Consider the following 24,945-nt stretch of genomic DNA (forward strand, 5'->3'; position numbering starts at 1 on the left):
TTTTTCCATGCTAAACGAGTCATACCTTCTCTGGTTCTCCTTTAGACCAATAATTTGTGAGAAAGCTAAGTAGGCTTATTAAGTCAAGGTACGTAGTTTTCGTCTGAGGAACACTAGTCCAGCTGGGACCTTCCTTTTGGCATTATTGGAACAGTGCAGAAGTGAGTTTTCTGCTGCATTTTATTTTCATAATTTGACCTGTGTGGTATTTATGAAATACAGATTATGAAGAGGTTATCACTGAAATAATCTATTTTGAAGTGACCAAATATGAATGACCTCATATTTAATATTTAGATATTAAATATTCATTTGAGATTGTTAGGCAGTTTTTAAGATATGCTTCTTGGAAAAACAGTATATAGCAGCCCTTATTATGATGATATTAAGTTGCATCCTGAAGAAGTTCTTTTACCCCAGCAGAGTTAAGAACATGGGTTTTGTAATCCAGCAGACCTGGGTTCAGATCCCAGTTCTGCCAGCTCACTCTATGATCTTGGGTAAGTTATATGACTTCTCTGAACTTTAGATTCATCAACTGTAGCATGTGGATTATAGATTAAATGAGATACAATCTGTAAAACAGCACAATGCCTGACACATAGTGAGTTCTCAGAAAATATAGCTGTGAATGAGTGTGTTTAGCTCTATTAACCACCACATTTTAAACTGGCTTTCATGGCACTATTCTCTCCCAGGACCTCTCAACATGGAGTTCCAGTTTCATTCATGATTGTCTACTTCTGCCCCTCCTTAGATACCTTACCATTGTTCTGCTGCTTTCCATAGGGGCTTCCATTTGTTTTCATGGATCTATAGGTTAATTATTCTAAAATTTTTGTCTCCAGTTCTGACCTCTTCTGTGACTACCTCAAAGTTAACATGTCCCAATCTAAACTATTTTATCTTCTTATGACCCCAAAAGGAAAAAGGAAGCTAAATTTTAAAAAATAAGCAAACACTGTTCCTCTTTTAGTTAACTGCATTATCATCTATCCAGTAAGTCAAAGCATGGAGCCTGGTAGTTACCCTAGATTCCAGTCAGGCTCATATCCTGCAGTTTTATCTTCTTCATATCTTGGACCCTCTTCCACACAAAGGCTACTGTCTTGCCTTCCAGGTTCACTATCTCTAGCCACCTACCTGGTCTGTCTTCCTTGTCGTCTCTGGTTATGCTCTATCTTGTACCCTGATGAATTGTACATCTAAAATGAAAATCTGAAGATTGACATTTTTTCTCAAAAATTGTTGTTTTTTTTGTTTGTCTTTTTGTTTTGTGGTGCTAGAGATAGAACCAGGGCCTCATGCAGGCACCCTGCTCCTGAGCTATATTCCCATAAGAATTTCCTTAGTCTCTCCTATCCCTTAAGTAACATCCAAGTTTCTCAGCATGACATATATATGAGGACCTCTCGAATCTGATCCCTGTATAATCTACTTCCTAGTTTCATTTCTCATTATTATTTTTTAATCATAGCAATACCAAACTATTTTTTCTTGTTACTCATAGCCACATACTCTCACAAAAGAACTATGCTGCTTCAGTACCTCTCCTGTTTCCATTCTTAGAATAACTTTTCTCCACCCAGCTGCCATCTAGACTCAGCACTGGCACTTGCCTGAATCCCCTGGTTGGGTAAAGGGCCCTCCCTCCAGGCTTTTATAAGACCTGGTGGGAAAAAAACCTTTGGTATCTCTTACTATATTTTCTTGACACTGTTTGATTATACTTTACCTCCCCCTTGATATTGTAAGCTTCAGAAGGTTCAAGATTATATTGTTCCCCAGTATCTATCATTTAGTAAGAATGTAATGAGCATTTATTGAATTAAATTAGAGAATTGTTATTTGTAACATTTATGTGTATGTAAATGTGTATATATGTAAATTTTTAGATGTTTATATATATAAATGTAATATTGTTGTTGCATCAGTTATTCCAGAAACTTAACTTTCTGATAACTTTTTTTATTTATTAAGAAATAGGAAATAAAAAATAAATAAAATACCTCTGAATAGTCAAAAAGCAAAGTTTATGGATTTCAATTCTTTCTCTCTCTACATAGGACAGCTTTGTCAACTTAGTTTAGAACATATTAGCTCTTATTTAACACATATGTCTAACAGACTTGGTTTATGCCCCCTGCAAAAATAGAAACATGGAGAGAGACTGATATAAATATGAAAAATGACGAACAACAGTGAGAAGTGAAATTAGAGACCTCATAAAAGAAAATATTAAAACTATAAAACAGTATTTGAAAGCACTCCAGTAAAGCAGCCTGGAACTATCTTATGTTAAACCAATAATCTTATACCCTTTGAAAAGGTATCACTAGGTTACAAGTTATAGCATATATATACATATGTATATATATGCTACAACACACATATATGTGTGTGTATTTATATATACATATATATGTGTGTGTGTGTGTGTGTGTATATATATATATAAAGAGAGAGAATCTGTGTTTTTCTAGCAGTAGCAGCTAACATTTTTCTAGCAGTACTATATACCAGGCAGTGTGTTAAATATATTACATGCTAAACTCATTTGATTTCTACACTAGCCCCATGAGGCAGGTACTTATATCCCTATTTACAAATAAAAAACAGGCCTGGAATATGAACCTGCTCACCTGGTGAGTGGCAAAGCCAGATTTTGTCTGTCTTCAGAAACAGTATTCTTATCACAATTACCTTAATCCCTGAGAAAATACTGAGTTTATTATAGTCTCTCTTGGAAGAAAGAAAAGTGGTTAATATATTGAAAAAGTGAATGATGCATATGATAGGTTTTAGAAAGATTTTCATCCAGAATAAAAAGTTTAATCCAAAGATAATTTGGCATCTATTCATAAATTTAATTCTATACAATATTTTCTTCTCTTGGGTTGTTTTAGAAGCTACCAGAATTAAGGACTCCTTTCTCTAGGCAATGATTCTTAAGTTGCAGAACAAGAAAAGACAAAGACAGTCTACTGTCCCTTTTTTCTTTACCTTAGGCAATGCTAAGCAACATTTTTACCCAGTTTGTTTTCTAACCCCTGCCAATGATAATATTACTGTGAAATCCCAAGGACACCTCTACCATTACCACCATGCAAACCAGCCTGTCTTTCTTAGTCTCCACAGGGAAACACGGGTTTGTTTGTAGCTCTCTGGTATACTCAGTCCTTGACAAGATGTGTGGTTAGAGTGGGCAGAGATTTTTGTACCACCAACACCACACCCACACTTGAGATTACCTTCTTTAGGATTGAAAGGACAGGCCATAGTGCATCAGGCATTTCTCACTTCATTTGAGGATTCAAATGACTCTTTCTCTAATAAATTCATGAAACAACTGGTAAGGAACATTTCTGAGAGATCTCACAGAAATTTTAAAGCTTTTCATGTTTGTTGTTGTACATGTTGTACCAGTTATTCAATATGTATGAATAGTCTTTATTCATTTGATAAATATTCAGCCCTCTTGTGGCTCATGACTGTAAGTAAGTGATCCACAGCAGACACAAATAAAGTACTTGCTGCTAAGGAGCTTACATGCTAGTAAAGGAGACATATGAGGGTAGGGGGAGAATAATTTTAGACAGTGATAAGTAAACAATGAAAGAAAAATGGAAATTATAGGAAGTTAGGGAGAGCGTGGCTATTTTAGATAAGGTAGACAGGAAAGGCACCTCTGAGGAGATGGAATAGAACAAAGACCAGCAGGTACAGAGTGAGCCCTACAGAGAAGCAGAAGAAGAGTGTGTCTGAGGGTCAAAGGTAGGAACAAGCTAATGGTTTGAAGAGCACCAAGATGGCCAGTGAATGATAATGAGCAGATACAAGTAATGTAGGAGAAATAGACAGGGACCAGGCTAAAAAGACAGGTCAGATAAGAAGACAGTTGATTTAAAGGACAATGTCTGTTAGTTTCTTTTCCCCACCCCATTGGGGATAATCTATAATTTCTTGTTTCTTTTTATGTCTACTAATTTGTTTCATTATTGAAAATTGGCTATTTTTTTAATATATGGCTGTTTGTATTTTTTTCTTTCCACATCTTTATTGGTGCATTATAGTTGTACATAATGATGGGATTTATTATTGCATATTCACATATGTACATAACATAACAATATAATTTGGACAATATTACTCCCCAGCATTTTCCCTCCCCCTCTTCTTCCACCCCCTGGTCCCTTTCCTTTATGGTCTCAATTTGAAAATGGGCTGTCTTGACTGTTATAATGTAATAACTCTGGACGTCAGATTCTCTCTCCACCCCAGAATTCATTATTGTTATTTTATTTTTATAGTTGTTTATTTAATGACTTTTTTCAACTATTTGTATAAAAAGATTGTCTTGTATGCCCACTGAAGTCTCTGCTCCATTAGTTTAATTGTCAGCTAGTGATTTGACAGAGATTCCTTAAACATCTACAACCAAAATATCAAAATAAACACATTCTCTCAGACTTTGAACATCAGCTTGGAATGGATCACTTCTTCAAGGCTTACCCAGGCCATTTACAACTGTACCTTAGCCTTCACTTCTTCCTTGCACAGGGCCTGAAAGTCAGAAGGAGGTGAAAGCCTAAGGGCATCTCAGGGCTTTTCTAGATCCCCCCAGGAGCTTTTACTTATTCTCTCCTTCCCCATCCTCTGCATTCCATTGCTTTTTAGTCTGTCTAGTACTTGCCCCGTCTCTTATTCCTCATAACCAGGGGTATTGAGGGTGAGAGAAAATCTAGTGCCTTTGTGTTTACACTCTTGACAAATGATGCCTGGCAAGCCACTTGTATACTAAGAAAGCTCTGATATTAGGCAGATGAAACAAAGGCAAATCTGAGACAGTTCCTCAGGTAGCTTCTAAACAGGTCAAAACACACAAACACAAATTTTTGATACAAGATCTGTATTGTTCCCTCCTGCACCAGCAAGTTACACTTGGAATGTGGTATGCTGTTTTATGAATGCTGCCAAGCTGGAGTGCAGGGGATAGAAGGCAGGTAAATTAAAATGCTAAAATACTATCTTACTAAATTTATTTTTTCATTAAGCATTCCCTTGGTTGTTGTAAGTTTTTTTTTTTACTAGATTCCAAAGTTTTAAAAAGTTGATTTTAATATTCTTGCTAGCTTAACCATTGCTTTGGTGGAGGGTCAGAGTTTAGGAGTTCCCTATTCCACTCTTCTAGTGATGGCTCTCCTCTGATTCCTCATTAATACTTTTAAAAAGATCATCCTGACTAGTATGTAGAAAAAAAAGTGTCCCTTGAATGTAAGCTTCAAGAGAACAAAGACTTTAATTTTCATAAGCAACATAGCCAGCATTTAGAATTATGCATGGCCTAAAGTCTGTTCTCAGCTAACACTGAGTGAGTGGGCAAATGAATTGAGTGAATGAATGCAGGAATGAACACAGAATACAGAAGAATTCAAACAGAAATGATTAGAATTTTCTTAAACTTATAGGAAAAATAACAGATAAGTCTGCCTGAGAGTTAAATGATTTTTTAAAAAATCATAATTTGCTAATACCATTTGTTTCCTGCAAGGTAGGAAAAACAAGTAATTGCTAGAGAACACTAGTTAGGGAAGTTTCAGCACTCTAGAACAGTGATTTGTCAGTTAGGGGCCGTTACCCCTATACACACACACACACACACACACACACACCACAAGGGAATATCTGAAGACTTGTCACAATGGGTAGGAGGTGGGGTGGATGCTGTTAAACATCCTACAGCACACAGGATAACCCCCCCAGAACAAAGATTAGGAAAGGCTCTTAGAAGAAATAATGAATCTTAAATGTCTTTGATAAGTAGCAGTGTACTACATTAATTAACTAACTTGAAAATATCTCATAATCCAAAATCCATTTGAAGTATAAATTTAGATATAAATTGAAGACCTCATTAAAATTTTATTTCAAATATGACTTTTAAATTGGTATTTAAATATGGTCCTATTCTGATGTTTTATAAAATTGTAACTATTGAAATAAAGTAACAGTTATAACCTGGGAATTTTAATTCAGAAAGGCAATGGAAATAGCTAGAAAACTATCCATTATTTTCATTTTTAATTTTACAGACCTGTTGGTTATATATGGAATGAGAATAAACGGAGGAAATGATCATTTCAACAAATGAATTAAATAAACTGTCCTAAGTAATCCCAAATGAAAGAGTGTAATAGTTTGCTTTCAGCTGGGATGAAGTTGAAGTGTATCAGATGTGAGTTATAAAATCAGTGAGGAAAGGAAAGGAAAATATTTAGTAAGTGCAAAGCATATTAATATTTGGGGTATTTTCTGAGTCATATTTGCTATTTTTATCTCATCTACTTCAAGATTTATTTTTGTTGACAATGTTTACCATTCTGAGCTTTGTCAAGCCCCACTAAATCATCTTCTTATGTATATTGAATATAATACCAGTTCATATGTTAGACCTTCTTCATATGCATAAGGGAAGACAACGATCTTAAAACAATTACTCATAGCATGCTCCTAAAACTTTAAGGCTAGATACAAGAATTGTTCCCAGCATGCTGATGCCTGTTGGGTGTACTCTTGGATGATAGCCAGGTGAATGAAACTTGACCTTTGAGAAGCTGAAGTGATGAGAGGCAAGGGAAAGGACTTTGAAAAAACTGGCCAAGAACATGATAACCTCTTAGATCAAAGAAACGTCCTAGGTGGTATGTGCCCTAGGGTGTTAATGGATTCCTCACTGCTTCTTAGGCCTCTTGCTTTTGTTTGCCAGAATTTGATTTTGTTCCTCTTCAACAAAGTAGACGATGTAGGCTTTTTTGGAGCCATATGCCCTGGTTAATCTTGGCTAAGCTAAAGTGCACTCTTATCTAATTCAGACAAAAAGAGAAATAGGTTTCTTAGGTTTAAATTCATAATTAAATGTGGTACTCTCCATTCTGAGAGCATAAAATAGCTAGGGGTTAATGAGCATTTGTGGTACACTAAACATCATACTGGTGCATTTTAAATACATTAATTTATATGTGTTTCATTGCAACTCAGTGAAGTCACTCTTGTTTATCTCCATTTTCAGAAATAAAAATAGGAATTGAGAGAGAATTGGTAATTTCCCCAAATCAAAAAAATTAAAACTCATGTCTGTGTGATATCATTGATCATTTAGCCTTTCAACACTGAGTTATTGGAGCCTCCTTCCTTTTCTGTATCTTATGTATTCATAAATGAATTTTATATTTTAATATTTTATTTGTAATTCTCTATAATACTTATAAATGCTCAAATTCCCATTACTAACAATATATATTGAGCTGAGTATCTCATTTGTAGAAGATACTATGTTGGATGCTGAAGATAATACACAGAATGATATGTGGGTCTTAACTTCAAATAGCTTTTAACCTAGTTGCTTATAGAGCAACTATGGATTCCAGAACTTGGGGGAAAGGTAGTAAAAGAATGATTAACCATGAGTAATATTGTTTAATTGGTGCTTTATACATACAGTAGGATTTATTATGTAATGTTCATACATGCTCATAATTTGATCAGTCTCTTTCCTGAGTGCCTTTCCTTTCTCTCCCTTCCTCCCTCACCCTGATCCACTTGTTCTACTCTACTAATCCCCCTTTTATTATTTTTATTGTTTTAGTTACTTCATTATAATTATGTATATAAGCAGAATTCAATGTAGTATGTTCATTCAAGTATAATTTGGTAGATTTCATTTCCCAGTACTTCCCCATAACTCTCTCTCTCCCTCTTGATCTCCTTCCTTTACTCCATTGGTCTTCCTTCTGTTTTCATGAAAACCCTTTGTATTTTGTAATTTCTTTTATTTTCTCTCTCTCTAGCTTCCACGCATGAGAGAGAACATTCAATCCTTGCTTGGCCTTGTGAATCTGACATTTCATTTAGCATGATGTCCTCCAGTTCCATCCATTTATCAGCAAATGATATGCTTTCATTCTTTATGACTGAATAAAACTCCATTGTGTATGTTTTTTGTGTGCATGCGCCACATTGTCTTTATCCATTCATTTGCCAGCGGGCATCTAGGCTGGTTCCATAACTTAAATATTGTGAGTTGTGATGATATAAACATCAGTATTGCCACTATAATATGCTGATTATAGTTCTTCTGGAAGACGAGGAATGGGATAATTGGGTTATGTGGTGGTTTCATTCCTAGTCTTTTGAAGAGTCTCCTTACCACTTTCCAAAGTGGTTGTACCAATTTGCAGACTTACCAACAATATATAAGTGTATAAGTATACAATTTTCCCTACATCCTCACTAGGATTTGTTGTTTGTATTCTTGGTGATTGCCATTCTAATTGGAGTGAGATGAAATATCATTGTAATTTTGATTTGCATCTCTCTGCTTGCTAAGGATGTTGAATATTTTTATATATTTGTTGACCATTTGTATTTCTTGTTTTGAGAAGTGTCTGTATTGATTGGTTTATATATAAAGAACTCAATTTTGATTATGTGCTCAATCTATAACTAGTAAAGAAGATAAACTGAAATAGCAAATGCAGAAGTTCAGAAATGATGGATGTTCACAGGGAGAAAAAAGACTCAATCAAAGACATAAAGAGCTAAAGAGACTTGAAGAAGAAAGATGACATTTGAGTTCTCTTCCTAGGTGCCCCCAAATCCGGGATTGATGCTTGTGATGTCATTAGAAAAGCATACTGGCCTTCAGTGTTATTCTAATCTGGTTTTAATTTTCAGTTTCTAAAGAACAGAGTACCTTAAAATTGGTGAAAAAATAATCTTCCCATTGGAAGATCTTTATATGTACAATTTTTTTCAAGTCTCACAATTTTTTTGGATTTATTTTAGACATAACTCACGTGAATTTTAGTTAGTTTATGCTTCAGAGACAGTCTTGCGCATCAGACAGGTAATTGAAGCCCTGGAGTTTGGTTCCTAAGGTCACCCAGCTGGTTTGTGTTAAACCCACAGTGGGGTTCTAATCTTCTGATTAAAGACAGTACTTTTCTTGCTTCTTCTCTGTTCATAATTATTTACCTATTCCCCATTCATTCATTTAGAAAACATATATTCATCATCAGTATGTATATAGCACTACAAGATGTATACAGATAAATAAAACACATTTCCAACATCTGAACAATCTGCTAACCAGCTAATTATAACAAAATATGGTGAAATAGTAGTGTTGGAATTATGAACAAAGTGGCAGAAAACCCAAAAGATGAACATGTAATTATGATTATGAGATCAGAAAATGTTTCTTTGGGGTTATAACTCCTTGGTAAGGTTCTGATAGAATGGATAGTATCTAGAATTATCAAGCTCAAAGCTACCAAAGTACAAAAAGTGCATGATGAGGTCTGGTGATGACAAATCATCTAGTGTGGCTATGACACACCGGGTATGGAGTCTGGAGGGAATGGCAAAGGGAAAGTAGGTGCATCTCAGGTTTCAGGACATGATTGTAAGTGTTTAGGCCAGGTCAAAGGTTTTGAATTGCACCCTGTAGTCATTTTGCCAATACTACAGGGCCATAATGTGAATTCCATAAATAGAGGGACAATGACATGTTCATTTTAATATCTCCAGAGGCTGAAGAGTAGATTTTTATATATTGGCTAATTTAATGAGTAGGAACTCAGTGAATATTTGATTGATAGATGAATAATCAGAAGTAAATAATGGACATAGAGGTCTTTTTCATGGTTCATCAATATTTTCTTAAGGTAATTTGAACCATTTCAAAAGTTGCTTTGGGAGCTAAGGGTTTGGAGGAAAGAATACCTACCAATCAGGAGGTTCTTACAGGATGATAGAAAAGAGTTCATCAGAACCTGATTGATTATAGGACCTTTAAGTAGGTAAGGAAATAAATGGCTGAGAATGGTAGAGGTAGATGCTCTAGGGCTTCATATATTCATTCTGCAAGCATTTAATGAGTACCTGTTATATTTCTGAGCACTGTTTATCTCTGGGGATAGAGATAAGTGAGAAATATTTCCTGTGCTCAAAGGATTTATTCTGTTGGTAAAGAGAAAAATAAAAACTGATTATAGGGCAGTAAGATAAGGGCAGGAAACTAACATGTTAAGTACTGACTTTGTATCATAAAGGCCAGGGGCTGGGGTTGTGGCTCAGCAGTAGAGCATTCGCCTAGCATGTGTGAGGCCCTGGGTTCGATCCTCAGCACCACATAAAAATAAGTAAAATAAAGGTATTGTGTCCAACTACAATTGAAAAATAAACATTAAAAAATAAATAAATAAAGGCCAACCTATCATGTCTAAGTATTTAAAAGCTATAGTCAGATTAATAAACTGTTAGTCTACTACATTTTCTTGCCTTAATACATATACCTTTATAACAACCTGGAAGGCCAGGTTCAAATTCAGAATTCTCAGACTCATCAGCTGTTCCTAGCCCATAGTGTCCCACCCCCTTTTCATCTTGTACAGGTTTCATGCTTCCACAAATAGCCACCCTTTTGTCACCTCTGTGTCCTGGAGTATACACCCATCAGTAGGGTAACTCTACCAAAAAAGGCCTGGGAATTTCTGGGCCTGGGATGTGCTCTATAAGGGAAGATATGGACTTGGAGATAGGAAGAGCTAGAGGAGGGCCAGAGCAGGACCCTTGGCCCAGTCTTAACTTCCTTTGTCTAAGAGCAGTTTGAGATGAGAAAATGGGTTAAGAAACTTACCCACATGTCTCCAGCACAAAGTAGCGGAGCCAGAATTGCACAGCATCTTGAGCACACCAGGGCGGTACCTCAGCCAGGCCAGTCAGCTGAAACACAAGTGCTCCTGAACTCATTGCCTGCAGTGAGGAGCAGGAGACTTTCTAGGAGGGAAAGAGTCAGAGAGATGTTTCTAGGAGGAATATGTTGAAAATCTTGAAGGGGTGAATCAGGGACAGGGCTGGAAGTGGAGAATATTGTCTATAGTCCTTGTCCTGCACCCAGAGACAGGAAGGGTAACAATCAATTTGGGAGAGTTAGAGGTGCGTTTATGGGGTACGGAGGAAGAATAAAGCTGCTGACATTAGAGTTAAGCACCCAAGAACCAAAAGGGGGCATATGACATTTTGGTGACAGGGCTAAGGGATGAGTCCAGAGTAGAAATGGCTCAAAGTTTTCTCCCCTGAAAAACGAGGGAGATGGCAAATCATTTATAGAAATAGGGTCTCTGGAAGGAGGCTCAGAATACTGGGCTTTTAAAATTTGGATTATATGTTAATGATGAGAATACTGACAGAAAGAGAATGAAAGTAAGTCTGATGGAAGGTAGCTATGCTTAAAGAATGGACAGGAGAGATAATTAGTCAAAAACAAAAAAACGAACAGAAGTTTCTCAGTGATAAGGAGCCTGATTTGCCTAATGTCACCAGTGCTATGGTATGGTTAAGTTTGAGAAGGAACTTTCAGTTCCTGTGAGGCCGTTAAATACAATGCTCAAGGAAAGGAGACCTCTACATTTAGCAATAAATAAGAAGTTAGGACCACAGAGATGGAAAATTGTTTGAAAGCATTTCCTGGTATATGAGGAAGTATAGGGAGTGAATAGAACTAGTTTTCTTTTTTAAAAAATTAAGTTGGCTTCAAAGGAAGAAGAGAGATTATACATTTGTTTGACAAAAAGGGTCTGGGAAGAAAATGGACTTTTGATGATGAGTATGATCATAATGTGAAGATATTTATAATATTCTTGGCTGAAATTTTGCAGTGATATATGAGAAGAGAGAGATAAATATTTTGATAGAACTTACCCATCCATTTCTAAAGACAGACCCCACCATTGTCCATCTCAAGATTAGATATGTTCTATAAACATCCCTGTCTATGACAATCATCACAAGAAGCCCAGGGCTTCCAGGTCACCCCTTATCTAGTGAGTCTCACCTCCCAGTCTTCAGTGCTCTTTTACAGTGAGGCCTGCTCTTCTCCTCCCTAGCTTGGACCTCTCATCGTCTCTCTTTCCTCCATCATTTTTCTTTGTAGCATTTAAAACTATCTGGCATGTACTCACTTATTTTATGATGACTTTCCTTTCCATAATAAAATGTCAGCTCCAGTACTTAGTTAGAATAGTGTTCAATACATATTTGTTGAACAATGCATAGAGAAGGAGTTGGGAATAATTGATGGAGCAGGATTCCAAAGCAGGTATTGGCAAATGTTTTTAACAACCTGCCAAATGGTAAGTCTTTTAAATCTTGCTGGCCACAGTCTCTGTTCCATATTATTCTTTGTTTTATAAATAATCCTTTAAAAAATGTATAAGTCATTCTTAACTCACAGACCATACATAAACAAGCTGCTCAGTGACCTTAGCTTACCAACAGTTGTTAAAGTCAAGGAAACAGGATTCAAAGCACAGGTAAAGATAATAGCTCTGAAAATGAAAAGGGATATGTCTTGCTCTGAGAATAAAAGTGAGAAAAAATGAAATATAAAGAGCAGACCAAAAGAATTCATGTCAGTGACAGCCTTCTCATACATGAAAAGTAAGGTGTGCTTGCAAAGTGGGAAAGTTCCAAAAGAATATGTTGGCAAATCAAATAGAGATCAATAAGACAATTGATAAGCACCACAGGATTCAGCCAAAGTTAGACAATATAAATCTGTGCCGTGTGCTATAAAACTGAGGGGAGATGGGAAAAGTTAGGTCCCAAGAATTTTTGGTTGTGATGTTAACAAACTTCTGAAGCTGGCCTGGCATACTAGTTAAGAAAAAAAAAATAATTAGATTTCTCTTATGTTATTTTTTAATTAAATATTTCTAGAAACAAAGAAAAGTGAACTACTGTATGAGTGTTAATACCAACAATTAACATTTATTACAGGCCTAAGCTATTTATTAATGACTAAGCAATGGTCATTATCTCATTAATCATCCTAAGTAGGTTCTAGTTATCTCTGATTTGCAAATAAGGGAGCTGAAGCTTAGAAAAACTTACCCAAAGGCACACAGAGCTCTTAAGTGACAGTCAGATGAAGCCAACCAAGTTTGGCTGATGTCCAGTCATGCTCTTCATTAATTGCAGTATGGTGCTGATTAGTGAACTGATATCAACATGGCAGGCGGTTTCTGGTAACAATTATAGTTCTCACCCTGTCTTAGTCAGCATTTTTATATTGTCTTAGATGAGGACATAGATAGTGCATGTATCAAATTTTCCAGTAATGTGAAATCAGGAAGAATAGGAACACATTAGATAACAGTCATGAGAATCCAGAATTATCTCCAATTAGAATGGTTTGCCAAAGAAAAATTTAGCAGAGATAAGAATGTAATCCTTTACTTAGGTCCAGAAACCACTTCCCAAATGTACTGTCTTAGCTGTGGGGTATGTAGGAAGAAAAATGCCAAGAGGTTTTAGGCATTCCCGTTAAGGTCTATGATTAACTGTGGCTTGCCCAGAGAAAATTAGATAGGAAGCTATTTAAGACCACTTCATCTGAGGAGTAATTAAAGAAACTCATGAAGTCTTAGAGCTAAAAGCCTACAGTGATGGGGCTAGAAAGAGAGCAAATGTTTCTGAAAGTTTCATCTACTTTAGAAGATAAATTAGACTTGGTCTGTGTGACCTTTGTGGTCAGAACTAGGAATAAGAAATAGGCATTACCGGGAGCCAGAGTTTGACTTGGCATGAGAAATAATTCTCCCCAAATTAACCGGTGCAAAATTATACTCATGGCATTGGGAGTTAATGCATCCCCTATTGCTGGACATGTTTTCAACTGAGACTGAACTATCATTTCTTAGAACTTACTCTAGATGACCTGCCAACACCAAGTCTTTGTCTCTAAATGTGTCAAATGAATAAAACAATTCTATACCATTTTTCAAAAAAGTAAACTCATCTTTCTTCTGTACTGTTTGCAACCTGATTTACTGCAGTGTTAGATGTATAGTGATATATGTTACAGAAATACTGTTTTGAACCTAGTCTGTACAGATTCTGATTTTTCACTTGTAATATGACAAGATGTTTAGCACACTGAGTTACTCTTTGAGTATTTCTCTGAAAAGGATGTGTACTTTACTTGTAATTCTTGCCAAAGATTATACTGAATTTGTACTATTTTCCTGCCAATATTTCTTCTAAACCATCTCCCATATATAATTTGTAGTAAATTCCCTAAATATTCATGGTGTTTTCTGTAATGTTTTTCAAGAAGAGCCTTGAAAACCTTATTTCTAGTCTAAACCCCTAATTCTATTTGTGGTTTTAATTCTTTAAAGTTTATCTAATAAACAGAGTTATACTACTTATTGAAAAGAAATACTTTTTTAAACTTTTTAGGTGTCATCCCTTTTCATGGATTTTCCATGTATGGTAAGTTGGGCTTTAAAATATTCATTGTTGGAAATTTATGTATAAATAGCTATAAAATATGCATCATTTTTAAAATGAAAAAATAAAGATAACACTGTATATTATATCATCACACACTTAACAAATTATTATGAGCATTTCTAAACATTGAATTTAGTATTTGTTTATCTGTCCAATTTTTAAAAATCAAAAATAATAGGTCATTGTAATTGTTTAGTTGATGATTGTTGCATAGATTAGAAATAGAATACTCTTAAGTTTTTTTTTCTGAGGTTTACCATCTGATTCTAACCCAGTGAAACAGAGACACACATTGTTAATTCTAATAGGTATAAAATCAGTTTGCTTAAATTCCTGAACTAATTCTTATATGAGTCTTAAAAATAAAAAAAAGAAGAAGAAGAAGAATAGGTCAGAAAGAATCTGAAGGGAGAAACAATACTGAATTTGAGCTCATGATTTCTCCAGATTACTGGTGTGCACAGCAACAATGACATTGGAGCATTTGGTCATCCTCTGGAAAAGGCATGTGCAAGAGTGAGAACATTGAGTGCCTCATGGGCCCCACTTGCACTGAGTGAGAAATGCAAGAAGCTTAACAAAGAGTAGGAAAAGAAGGGATGCTCTACACTAAAATCATTTGATTTTAATATGTTCATGTATCACACATAAACTTGTTATTGTCCCCTTTATCTCTACCCCTTCCCTTTAGAATAAACAGAAGTACTTAAATGTTTTACCTTTGTAAAAAGAATCAGCAATAAATTAGCACTTTTCTTTTTATAAAAGCACCTTCATGTTTCCATCAGACAGTCAAGGTGAATGACATAAAACTTTTTAACAACTTACAATGAAAAGAATACTGAATAAAATTTTATAACATAGTATCCTTCCCACATATTTTTTATAAATATGAAAAATCTAAAATAGAAAAGCTACAAAGCTTGAGAGTACAACTTTTTTTACCTCTAATAATAACAAATATTAGCCTTTTATCCTTTTTTAATAATTCTAACTGCAGGGATTTTCCAAGTAAATAGTTTTTAGGCGTACTTGAGTGATTTGACAATACTTGATGCTGCATAAGTTTAAATTTTCTAGCAATTGTCAGTGCTCAAAATATATCATGGAGGGCTAAGGATATAGCTCAGTGGTAGAACACTTGCTAGTGTGCACAGGCCCTGTGTTCAAGACCCAGAACCACAAAATTAAAACAAACAAACAAAAAACAAAAACTAAGCCAGGCTTGGTGGCCCAGGTCTGTAATACCAGCTATGCAAGATGCTAAGGGAAGAGGATCCCAAGTTTGATGCCAATCTGGGCAACTTCAAGAGACCCTGTATTAAAATAAAATTTTAAAAGGAATGGGAATGAGCCTCCAGTACCACAAAAAGAATGTGTTTTTTTTGTTTTGTTTTGTTTTAATCCTTGGAGTTAGGATCTGACTTTTCACTTTCATGGTCATTTAAGTAGGCTAAGGAGAAAACATGAGCTAAGGAAATAGATGGTGCAAAATGTTTGTGTAGGTTTATGTGCACCATTTTAGAAAATTGTTTTAAGCAACTACAGATACTAAATAGCAACTAGTCATTTAAAATGAGTATCTAGAATAATCATAGATCATCCCTAAGAAACTCAAGTTAATACTTCACCACTTCACTTTTAGTTTCTGTTTTTTGTTTTACTTTTTAGTTATGCTACTTAAATTTTCAAAAATTTATTCAAAACTTTTCTCTAGTTTAAATTGCCTTCTGTTCTCCCATTTATATAGACTAGTATATATATAATTGTTATTATGATTTCATAAATAAATTCCTACAATACAGTATTTAATTTGTTGAATAAACTAATAAGCTAAATTTATTTTTATGTAAGAGCCAAATAAGGAAAAATGCTTGAGATTAAAAAAATTAAATCATGTAGAAGATTTTTTACATATTATATGTAATAAAGTTTTTCTATTTCATAGCTATATAAGGAAATTCAGCATAAACAATTGTGTTATCATGATTAATAATTAATTTTATTTTTTGTATCATAAATGTATTTTAGAAATGTGATTTTTTTAAAGTTTTTTCTTCATTCCTTCATTGGAAATGGTCACTAAAAATTTCTAAACTCATAAAATCTTCAGATTCAGCTTATAGATTTTTATGTATCAATTTATGTATAAATAGCTATAAAATATGCATCATTTTTAAAATGAAAATAAATTCTAAACTTTCACTTTGAATTTATATTAATGCCATGTATTTGTGCCACATTGCTTTCTCTTAGATTGTTATTGCAATTAGAACATGAATTATTCTTTTAAAATGTGTGGAATACCCTTATTTGGGCAACTTCAATAAGTGGCCACTTATTTTGATAAGTTTTTAAAGTTAGTTTTTTAATGGTAAGACATGCCTGTCTTCTTAAACTTTATATGTCTCTCTACAAAATATATATTACATGTTTTTCTATGTGTATGTATATAGTCATTTTTATATTTATTTAACTATCTCAAAATGTTTCTCTCTCGCCCTTCAGAAAATGTAAAATTTTTTTTGGCAATGATAGTTTTCAGTGACTTATTAATCATTAATACTGTATGTATTGCTCTTTATCTCAGATAATTGAATTTTTATACTTACAGACATTTAAAACAGTCTACCATTTTTCCTTTCATTTTGTCAAAAAGAAGAGATCTAAATCAGCTCCCTGATATCCTGCTTACTTAATGCCCACTGCCTTCTGGGGTGTACCTGCACATTATAAAGTCTCAGAACTTCTAATTTGTTGAATTTATATCATTTAAATAACCCTAAAAGAAAGACATTTTTATCAAAATTAATATATAAGTAATGTAGTTTTGTCTCTCTACATAATAAATGTGTTTGTGCTACATAAAATTCATGAAGCTTGAAAAGAAGGCAAGTGTGACAATGTTTGTCAGCATAGAATAGTCCTGTGGTCAGGTCAGTCTCCCAGAGTAGCACTTTCCTGCTGTGGGATATCTGGTTGACTTGATCCACCTGTGTGTAATTGCCAAGAACTAGGTGCAGAAGAAAATGTACTTCAGTGTTCACTAGAGAAATAAGTTCTCTGGCAGAGCATTGTTGTAAGTCAATGAAAAGTGTCTTGCTCTACATAGAGATATGCTAATATAGATCAATAGTGTCAAAATATTACTCATAATCTTTATTTTCAAATTGTGTTAATTGAAGTCCTTGATTCTAAAAGATAGTCATATTTTAACTTACCTGACTCAAAATTAAAAGCTTTGAAAAGTTGCTTAAGTCTTTTGTGGGACAAAGTAAAAATGAGTTGTCTAATTGTCACTTTCTTGTTACTTTAAAAAAAAAAAAAAGGAGTTGCCAATGTGCTGTTGTAAATTCTAGGACAGCGGAGGCAATGGAGGAAGACCCTGTCTCAAAATAGAAGGTCCGGGGGATGTAACTCAGTGGTGGAGCACTCCTGGGTTCAATCCCCAATACTGTAAAAGAAAAAAAAAAAAAGGACTGGACTTTATGCAGTTCTTGAATATTACTTTTAATTTTTAGTATCCTTATATAATTCTGTTCTGTCATTCTCAGCCTACTGTTAAAATGGGATAATAGTTTATAATTTAATGACTCCACTTTCACCTATGCCAAAATGAAAAATCTAGATAAGATTTTAAACTTGTTTATAAATGAATATGATTATTATAAAATTTTCATATTGTTTCATATTTCATGGGCTTATTTTAAAATTTTTAGTAGTTTGGAAGTATTATCAATTATTTTTTTTTCTTTCAGTTGCACCACTTTGTTTTCTATATCATGAACCTTACAAATTGTATCAGATATTCCGTGAGATGTATGTACGTTTTTTCTTCAGACTCCATTCCATCTCTTCTCATCCTTCTGTAAGTTCATAAAAAGTTTGATTCTTATCATACTCCAATCTGTTCTTTCCTTTAAGAAAAGTCTCCTACTCAAATTATAAAGCCAAATTATAAAGTTTGTGATTTCAAACAACATATTTCTGTAGAATAAACAAAAGAGAAGAAAATCATATTTAAATATTTTTGGTAATAGGAAAAAGTTTCTTCTCAACTACATTTAATTTAATCTTTATATATTCAAAGAATAAACATAGAATATCTGCGTTACTATCCTTGACAAGGATGCCCACCTTCTTTGCTGATTTGCTCATCTGTGAAATGAGGTTAGTACAATATCATCCGTGGTGCTATAGAGCAGTCTACAAAGCACGGAGGGTAGTTAAGACTTGGCTCATTGCAGGTATTCAGTAAGTAAATGGCTGCTGCTTTCATTGTTATAATTATAGTTATCATCATCTCTTCTTTTTTAATGAAAATCAAACATTTATTTGTGTCTTGTTTTTCAGTTTCTTATTAGACTACTTATCAATTACTGTGGTAGATAGATGTTTTCTTTGTATTTATTCATTGTAAAGCACCTTTGACCTCACTATGAGGGTCAAGGAAAAGCTTACCAGGAGTTGCATATTTTTATCTGTTTTATTTTCTGCTCCTTTCTGCTATCTTTTCCCCCTTCCTATAAACCTGAGTAAAGGCAGTGTTTATTTCATTCTGTTATGCTTTTCCCCAGCTTTGAATCCAGTTTGCCCTACCTGTGATTAACTTGACTGCCTCTCTAGAAGTATTCAATTGGAATATGTGTCAAGGCTACCATGTTTCTCCACAGAGACGATTGTGTTACTGCTGCTAATCAAATAACTGCTCTTTGTCCCCTTGCTCCCATTTTAAGACTATATCCCTATTGCACATTTCTTATATACAGTTTGTTCTCCTGCATTGCTAGTGAAACTTGTCAAGTAACAGAGTCACAGATAAACAAAGCACCACCAATTATCTTGGGCTTCTTCTTGGAGAATTGATTTAGTTATTACCTTACATTAATGGTTAATATAGAATAATCAGAAATGTTAATAATTAATATCAATAAGTCTCTTCTCTAATAGTTTTTTGTTAGAATCAGATTTTTTTAACCTCATATTCTATGTCATGTAATGCTTCAGAGTTAAGAAAGAAAGAGAGAAAGAAAGAAAGAAAGAAAGAAAAAGAAAAAACTGACCCTCCAATTCATTCCATGGTGTTCTCCCTATGCAGAGCATGAAGCCTGACCCTGAGCAGCTCTGTATATCCCTTCTCTCTGTATGCTGGCCCTGAGGTGTCCCTTTTCAGCTAATTGATTAGGTCAGCCCTGCCCTACCCTTTGTTTATTCAGTGGAATAAAGACAGGCCGTCTTCTTTTCTGGCTTGCAGCCACACTGAACTATTTGGAGCCATGTCAACTTATTTCTTCAGAAATTCAAAAAGAGGATTAAAACTTCTTTACCAAGATCAACCCCAAGGAATGCTAAGCTGCAAAAAAAGGTTTTATTCAGAGTTGTCAAATAATAAACACACTTGAAAAACCATCTGCTTAGTTACTTCTTGTACTTTACAAATAATGCTCTTTACAAAAAGTAGATTTTAGTTAAAAAAAACTTTATACTAAGTAATCAAACATTCTTGTTTGATAACTTCCTGATGCAAATTTCAAGCAGTCAGCACTCAGTCTTTTCAAAGAAGGAGTGAAAAGAACAGCAAATATTTTCCTGAGAGGGTGAGGCTGGAAAGAGAGAGACATGTGGAGAGAGTAAAGGATGTGGTCATAGCACCAGGAAAATACTTGGAAACTGGAATGAATTCAGAAAAAAAAAAGAAATAATAATAATTTTGTTGGATGTTCATAATAATATGTAGCTTACAAAGTAGCAGGTTGTCTGTAAAGTGATGTTACCTTGGGCTCTCTGAGTATTACATAGGAGGTTAGTAGGGAGGCTGTTGTTAAAAGGAGAGTTCTTAGCATATCTATGAGTACACAAAGAGAGATAAAATATATCTTTAAATACACTGTTAGAGATCCATTAGTGCATTCCCTGTTTTTGACCTTTCAACAATATAAGGACTATTTCTGTTCATAGTGTCCTGTTTGCCATTTTGAGTAATGAGTTGGCATAGTTAATTTTTAAATACTAACCCGTTTCTCTTATGATTCATAATTATATCCAGGGTATTGTGTCACTCTGTTTGCTGTTTGAGACCCTTCTTCAAACATATCTCCCTCAACTCTTTTATCATCTACGTGAAATTGGGGCTCAACCGTGAGTATTATTCTCTCTTAACAAGAATAGATTCATAGGTGCCTTTCAACAGATGAATGGATAAAGAAAATGTGGCACATATATACAATGGAATATTACACATCCATATAAAAGACTTTATGGCATTTGTGAGTAAATGGATGGAATTGGAGACTTATCATACTAAGTAAAATAAGCCGGTCCCAAAAAATCAAAGACCAAATATTCTCTCTGATATGTGGATACTAACACAAAATAAGGAGTCGGGGACAGGTACAAATTCATTGGATTAGACGAAGGGGAATGAAGGGAAGAGGGGAGGGGAATAAGAAAGAGTAGAATGAATCAGATATAACTTTCCTATGTTCATAAAGGAATACACAACCAGTGAAACTCCATATCATGTACAACCACAAGAATGAGATCCTAATTAGAATAAGTTATACTCCATGTATGTATAATATATTAAAATACATTCTACTGTCAAGTGTATCTAAAAAGAACAAAAAATTAAATAAATAATAAAAATAAAAGTAACACAAGTATTAGAAAACAAAGAACCAAGTAAATTCTAATTCAGGGAATTAATGATATGCTTCTTTGACAACAACCTTATCTTCTTAAAAATCTCCTTATTTTACCCCAGTTTTGTTTTTGTTTTTGTTTTCTTGTGGGGCAGGGGGAACCAGAGATTAAACGCAGGGGGCTTAACCACTGAGCTACTTCTGCAGCCCTTTTTATTTTTTATTTTGAGACAGGATCTCACTGAGTTGCTCAGGGCCTCGATAAGTTGCTGAGGCTGGCTTTGAACTTGAAATCCTCCTGCCTCAGCCTCCCGAGCTACTGGGATTACAGGTGTGCACCACTACACCCTGCTTGCCTCAGTGTTTATTGGTAGTTTTCATGTATAATAGTATGTATGTTAATTAAATAGAAATATGGTTCTTAAGTTTCAGGAGCATAGGATTTCACTGTGGAGTTAATAAAAGCTACAAAGCAACCCTCACACACACACACAAACAAGAATAGTTTCACATCAGAAAGCTATTTTTTCATCGGTAAAGCACTTGCAAATATATAGTAATTCTTCAGTAAAATCAAGCTAACAATTTTTATTATTATAAAATAATAATTATCAAGTAGTAATTGTAACTGCAATGTGCAAAAAATTCTTGAAAGAATTACTAAAATCCTAATAAAATCTTATTCATTAGGCTCTTTATCTCTGGTACAAGAATCACCAAAATGAACTAATTTCTATTCATAAGGAAAAATATTAGCCAAAACTGAAGCAAACATTTGTAGAAACAAATACAACCTGAGAAATGTGATAATGCTAAAATTAAGCCAGGATAGAATAAATTGATCAGAGAACATCCTATGAAAGTTCTACAGATTAAAGTCTTTTGTTAAAGGAAACCAAATTGTTTAACTACCTAATGGTTATCCTATGATTTCTCCTTCTAGAAGTTTGAATTTTCTTCTCTGATCTCAGTATTAGTTATAGGTGAATAGCTCTGGACTTCAATATTATAGATTCTGTCTCGTTTTTTAAATATTTTTTTCAGTTGTAGATGCACACAATATCTTCATTTTTGATTTATTTATTCTTATGTGGTACTGAGGATTGAACCCAGTGCCTCACACATGCAAGGCAAGCGCTCGACTACTGAGCTACACCCCCAGTCCCTGGTTTTGTCTCCTTTTAAATACCATGTCTGAAGTTTTAAAATGATTTATCAGTGTTTTGTTCCTGTCTTCTCCTCTGAGCTACCATGTTTCTCTGTTAAAAAGACACCATTTGAAAAGAGCTTTACTCTGAGGCCACTGAAAGAGTTAAGGGGAAATAAAATAGTGTAGTATTTGTCTTCTCTACACTATGTTTTTTTCACTAAATTGAGCACATTTAGTTTATTGCTAAAAAACTAAAATTCTGGTATTTTTTCCTAGTCTAATTTATACACTTTAATCATTAAAAGGAACAAATTTCAATGACTTATGACAAACATTGACATTCTTATGGAGAAGGAAATATTAAAATTCCTATAGTCATAGTATAAATCAGTTTTTCAAAGGTTTTCATAATGAACTGATCCAATTGGAAGGTTTTTCATTTTGAGTTTAATTTCTTTAATAGCAATAGAACTAGTCAGGTTATTCATGTCTTCTTGAGTGAGCTTCTATAGTTTATGCATTTTATCTAAGTTATTATATTTATGCACATAATTAATCATAATATTCCCTAATTATTCTTACTTATGTTTTCATATCTGTAGAATCATTGCTGACTTCGCCTTTCTGATTGTTGAGATTGGTATTTGTTTCATCTCTCTCTTTTTCTTGATGATTCTGGCTAAAGATTTATTTAGTTTATTCATCTTTGGAAGAACCAGTTTAGGGCTATATTGATTTTTCTCTTGTTTCTCTTTTTCAATTTTGTTGATTTCTGCTATTTTATTTATTCCTTTATTCCTTATACTTGCTGTAGGCTTAATTTGCTCTTATCTTCCTACTTGTTTAAGTTGGTGTTTAGATCATTGGGACCTTTCAGCATTAATATTATAAATTTCTTATATAAGCATTAATATTATAAATTTCTTTCAAAGTATCACTTTACCCCACGTAATAAATTTTGATATGTTGTCTTTTCATTTTCATTCAATTCACAAATGCTTCTCAATTTCTCTTGTGACTTCCTCTTTAACCATTGATTATATGGAAGAATATTGTTTAATTTCTAAATATTTGAAAAGAATAATATCTTTCTGTTACTGATTTATATTTTAGTTCTGTTACAGTTAGACAACATACTTCATATGATTTCAATTCTTCTAACTTTGTTGAAGTTTAGCATATACATCTTGGCAAATTTTCCATGTGTACTTGAAAAGAATTTTTCGTCCCACAAGTGTTGACGTTTTCTAAATGTCAATAAAACCAGGTTTGTTGATAATGTAGCACAAGTTTTCTGTGTACTTCTATACCCTCCTTAATAATTTTCTATCTACTTTTCCTATTGGTTTTAATTGTGGATGTTGTCATCTTCTTTCACTGTTATATATGTTTTTACTTTACATAATTCAAAAGTCTGTCTTTAGAAGAACTGTGGTACTATTACTATCTTGTAGTGTCATTCTTTATTCCTAGTAATAAATTTACTTTACCTGATTAATATAGCCATTCTAACTTTCTTTTGATTAGAATTCTCATGATATATTTTTTCTTTCTTTAACTTTTAACCTATCAATTATCAATGCCTTTATTTCTTAAGTGGATAGTATAATGTTATTGGTATGGAATGTACTATTTTGAGTTTTCTGTTTGTTCCATGTATCCTTTTTTTTTTTCTGCCTACTTTTGAAATTTGAGTAGTTTTTATTCAATTTTACTCTGCTATTGAATTATTATTTGTACTGTTTTTTAAAATTTGTTTTCAATAGGTACCATATGATTAAAGTATATATCTTTAAGTAATCATATAATACTTCAAATAACTCCAGGCCTGGATGGCTTCGTTAGCAAATTCTACTAAACATTACAGTAAGAAATAATTTTAATCCTTCTCTGCTTTCTATCAAGATCTTTTGTTCTCAGCAGTTTAATCATGATGTAGCCAGGCATGGACTTTTAAAATTTTTCCTGTTTAGGGTTAGTTGAGCTTCTTAAATCTATACATTTATGTCTTTTGACAAATTTGGGGAGTTTTCAACCATTAATCCTTCAATTTTTTTTCCTGTACCATACAAATTCTCCTTTTCTTCTGTGATTACAGTGACATAAATGTTAACCTTCGATGATGTCCCAAAGGTCCTCAAAGCTCTATTCATTATTTTTCAATACTTTTTCCTTTATGATTCAGATTAGACATTTCTCTGTTGACCTATACCCAAATTCATTCTTTCCTCAGACTTTCCCATTTTGCTATCAGATCTATCTAGTAATTTGGTTTTTTATTTCTCTGGGGTTTTAGGGTTTGTTTGGTTGGTTGGTTGGGTTTGGGTTATTGTATTTTTTAGTCCTACAATTTTCATTTGGTTCTTCTTTATTAAAACTCATAGAACTATATATTTATAAGGGCACATTCTACTTAACATGAATTATACCCCAGTAAGCTTCATTTAAAAAAAAAAAAAAACAGATGTTCTGTTTTCTGTGTATCTATATGTTATATATGTGTGTGTGTGTGTGTGTATAATACATTCAGAATTTTAGTGAAATGAAACTAGTTGAAGATAATAATTTATTTAGACTTAAAAGTCAAATGCAATTTTCAAGTATTAAGATATCTAGTGGCCAGGGCTGGGGATATGGCTCAAGTGGTAACGCACTCGCCTGGCATGCACGGGGCGCTGGGTTCGATCCTCAGCACCACATAAAATAAAGATGTTGTGTCCACCGAAAACTGAAAAATAAATGTTAAAAAATTCTCTCTCTCTTTCTCTCTCTCTCTCTCTCTCTCTCTCTCTCTCT

The 24,945-nt window shown here is 33.8% G+C and overlaps 1 protein-coding gene across 3 annotated transcripts in view; it reads left to right on the plus strand.

The window, feature by feature from the left end:
* Window positions 1–24,945, plus strand: part of Tbc1d19 (TBC1 domain family member 19) — an 84,324-nt gene that overhangs the window by 51,110 nt on the left and 8,269 nt on the right. For 2 of the 3 annotated variants that reach the window (XM_048784298.1, XM_015482014.2), the window contains 3 exons: window positions 14,305–14,337; window positions 18,117–18,226; window positions 20,405–20,496. In XM_048784298.1, the coding sequence (XP_048640255.1) occupies window positions 14,305–14,337; window positions 18,117–18,226; window positions 20,405–20,496 (235 nt within the window). The remainder of the gene's footprint in view (window positions 1–14,304; window positions 14,338–18,116; window positions 18,227–20,404; window positions 20,497–24,945) is intronic. The other variant, XM_015482015.2, reaches the window with a different exon arrangement.

The sequence above is a fragment of the Marmota marmota genome, unplaced genomic scaffold (assembly GCF_001458135.2).
Source record: "Marmota marmota marmota unplaced genomic scaffold, marMar, whole genome shotgun sequence".
Classification (NCBI taxonomy): Eukaryota; Metazoa; Chordata; class Mammalia; order Rodentia; family Sciuridae; genus Marmota; species Marmota marmota.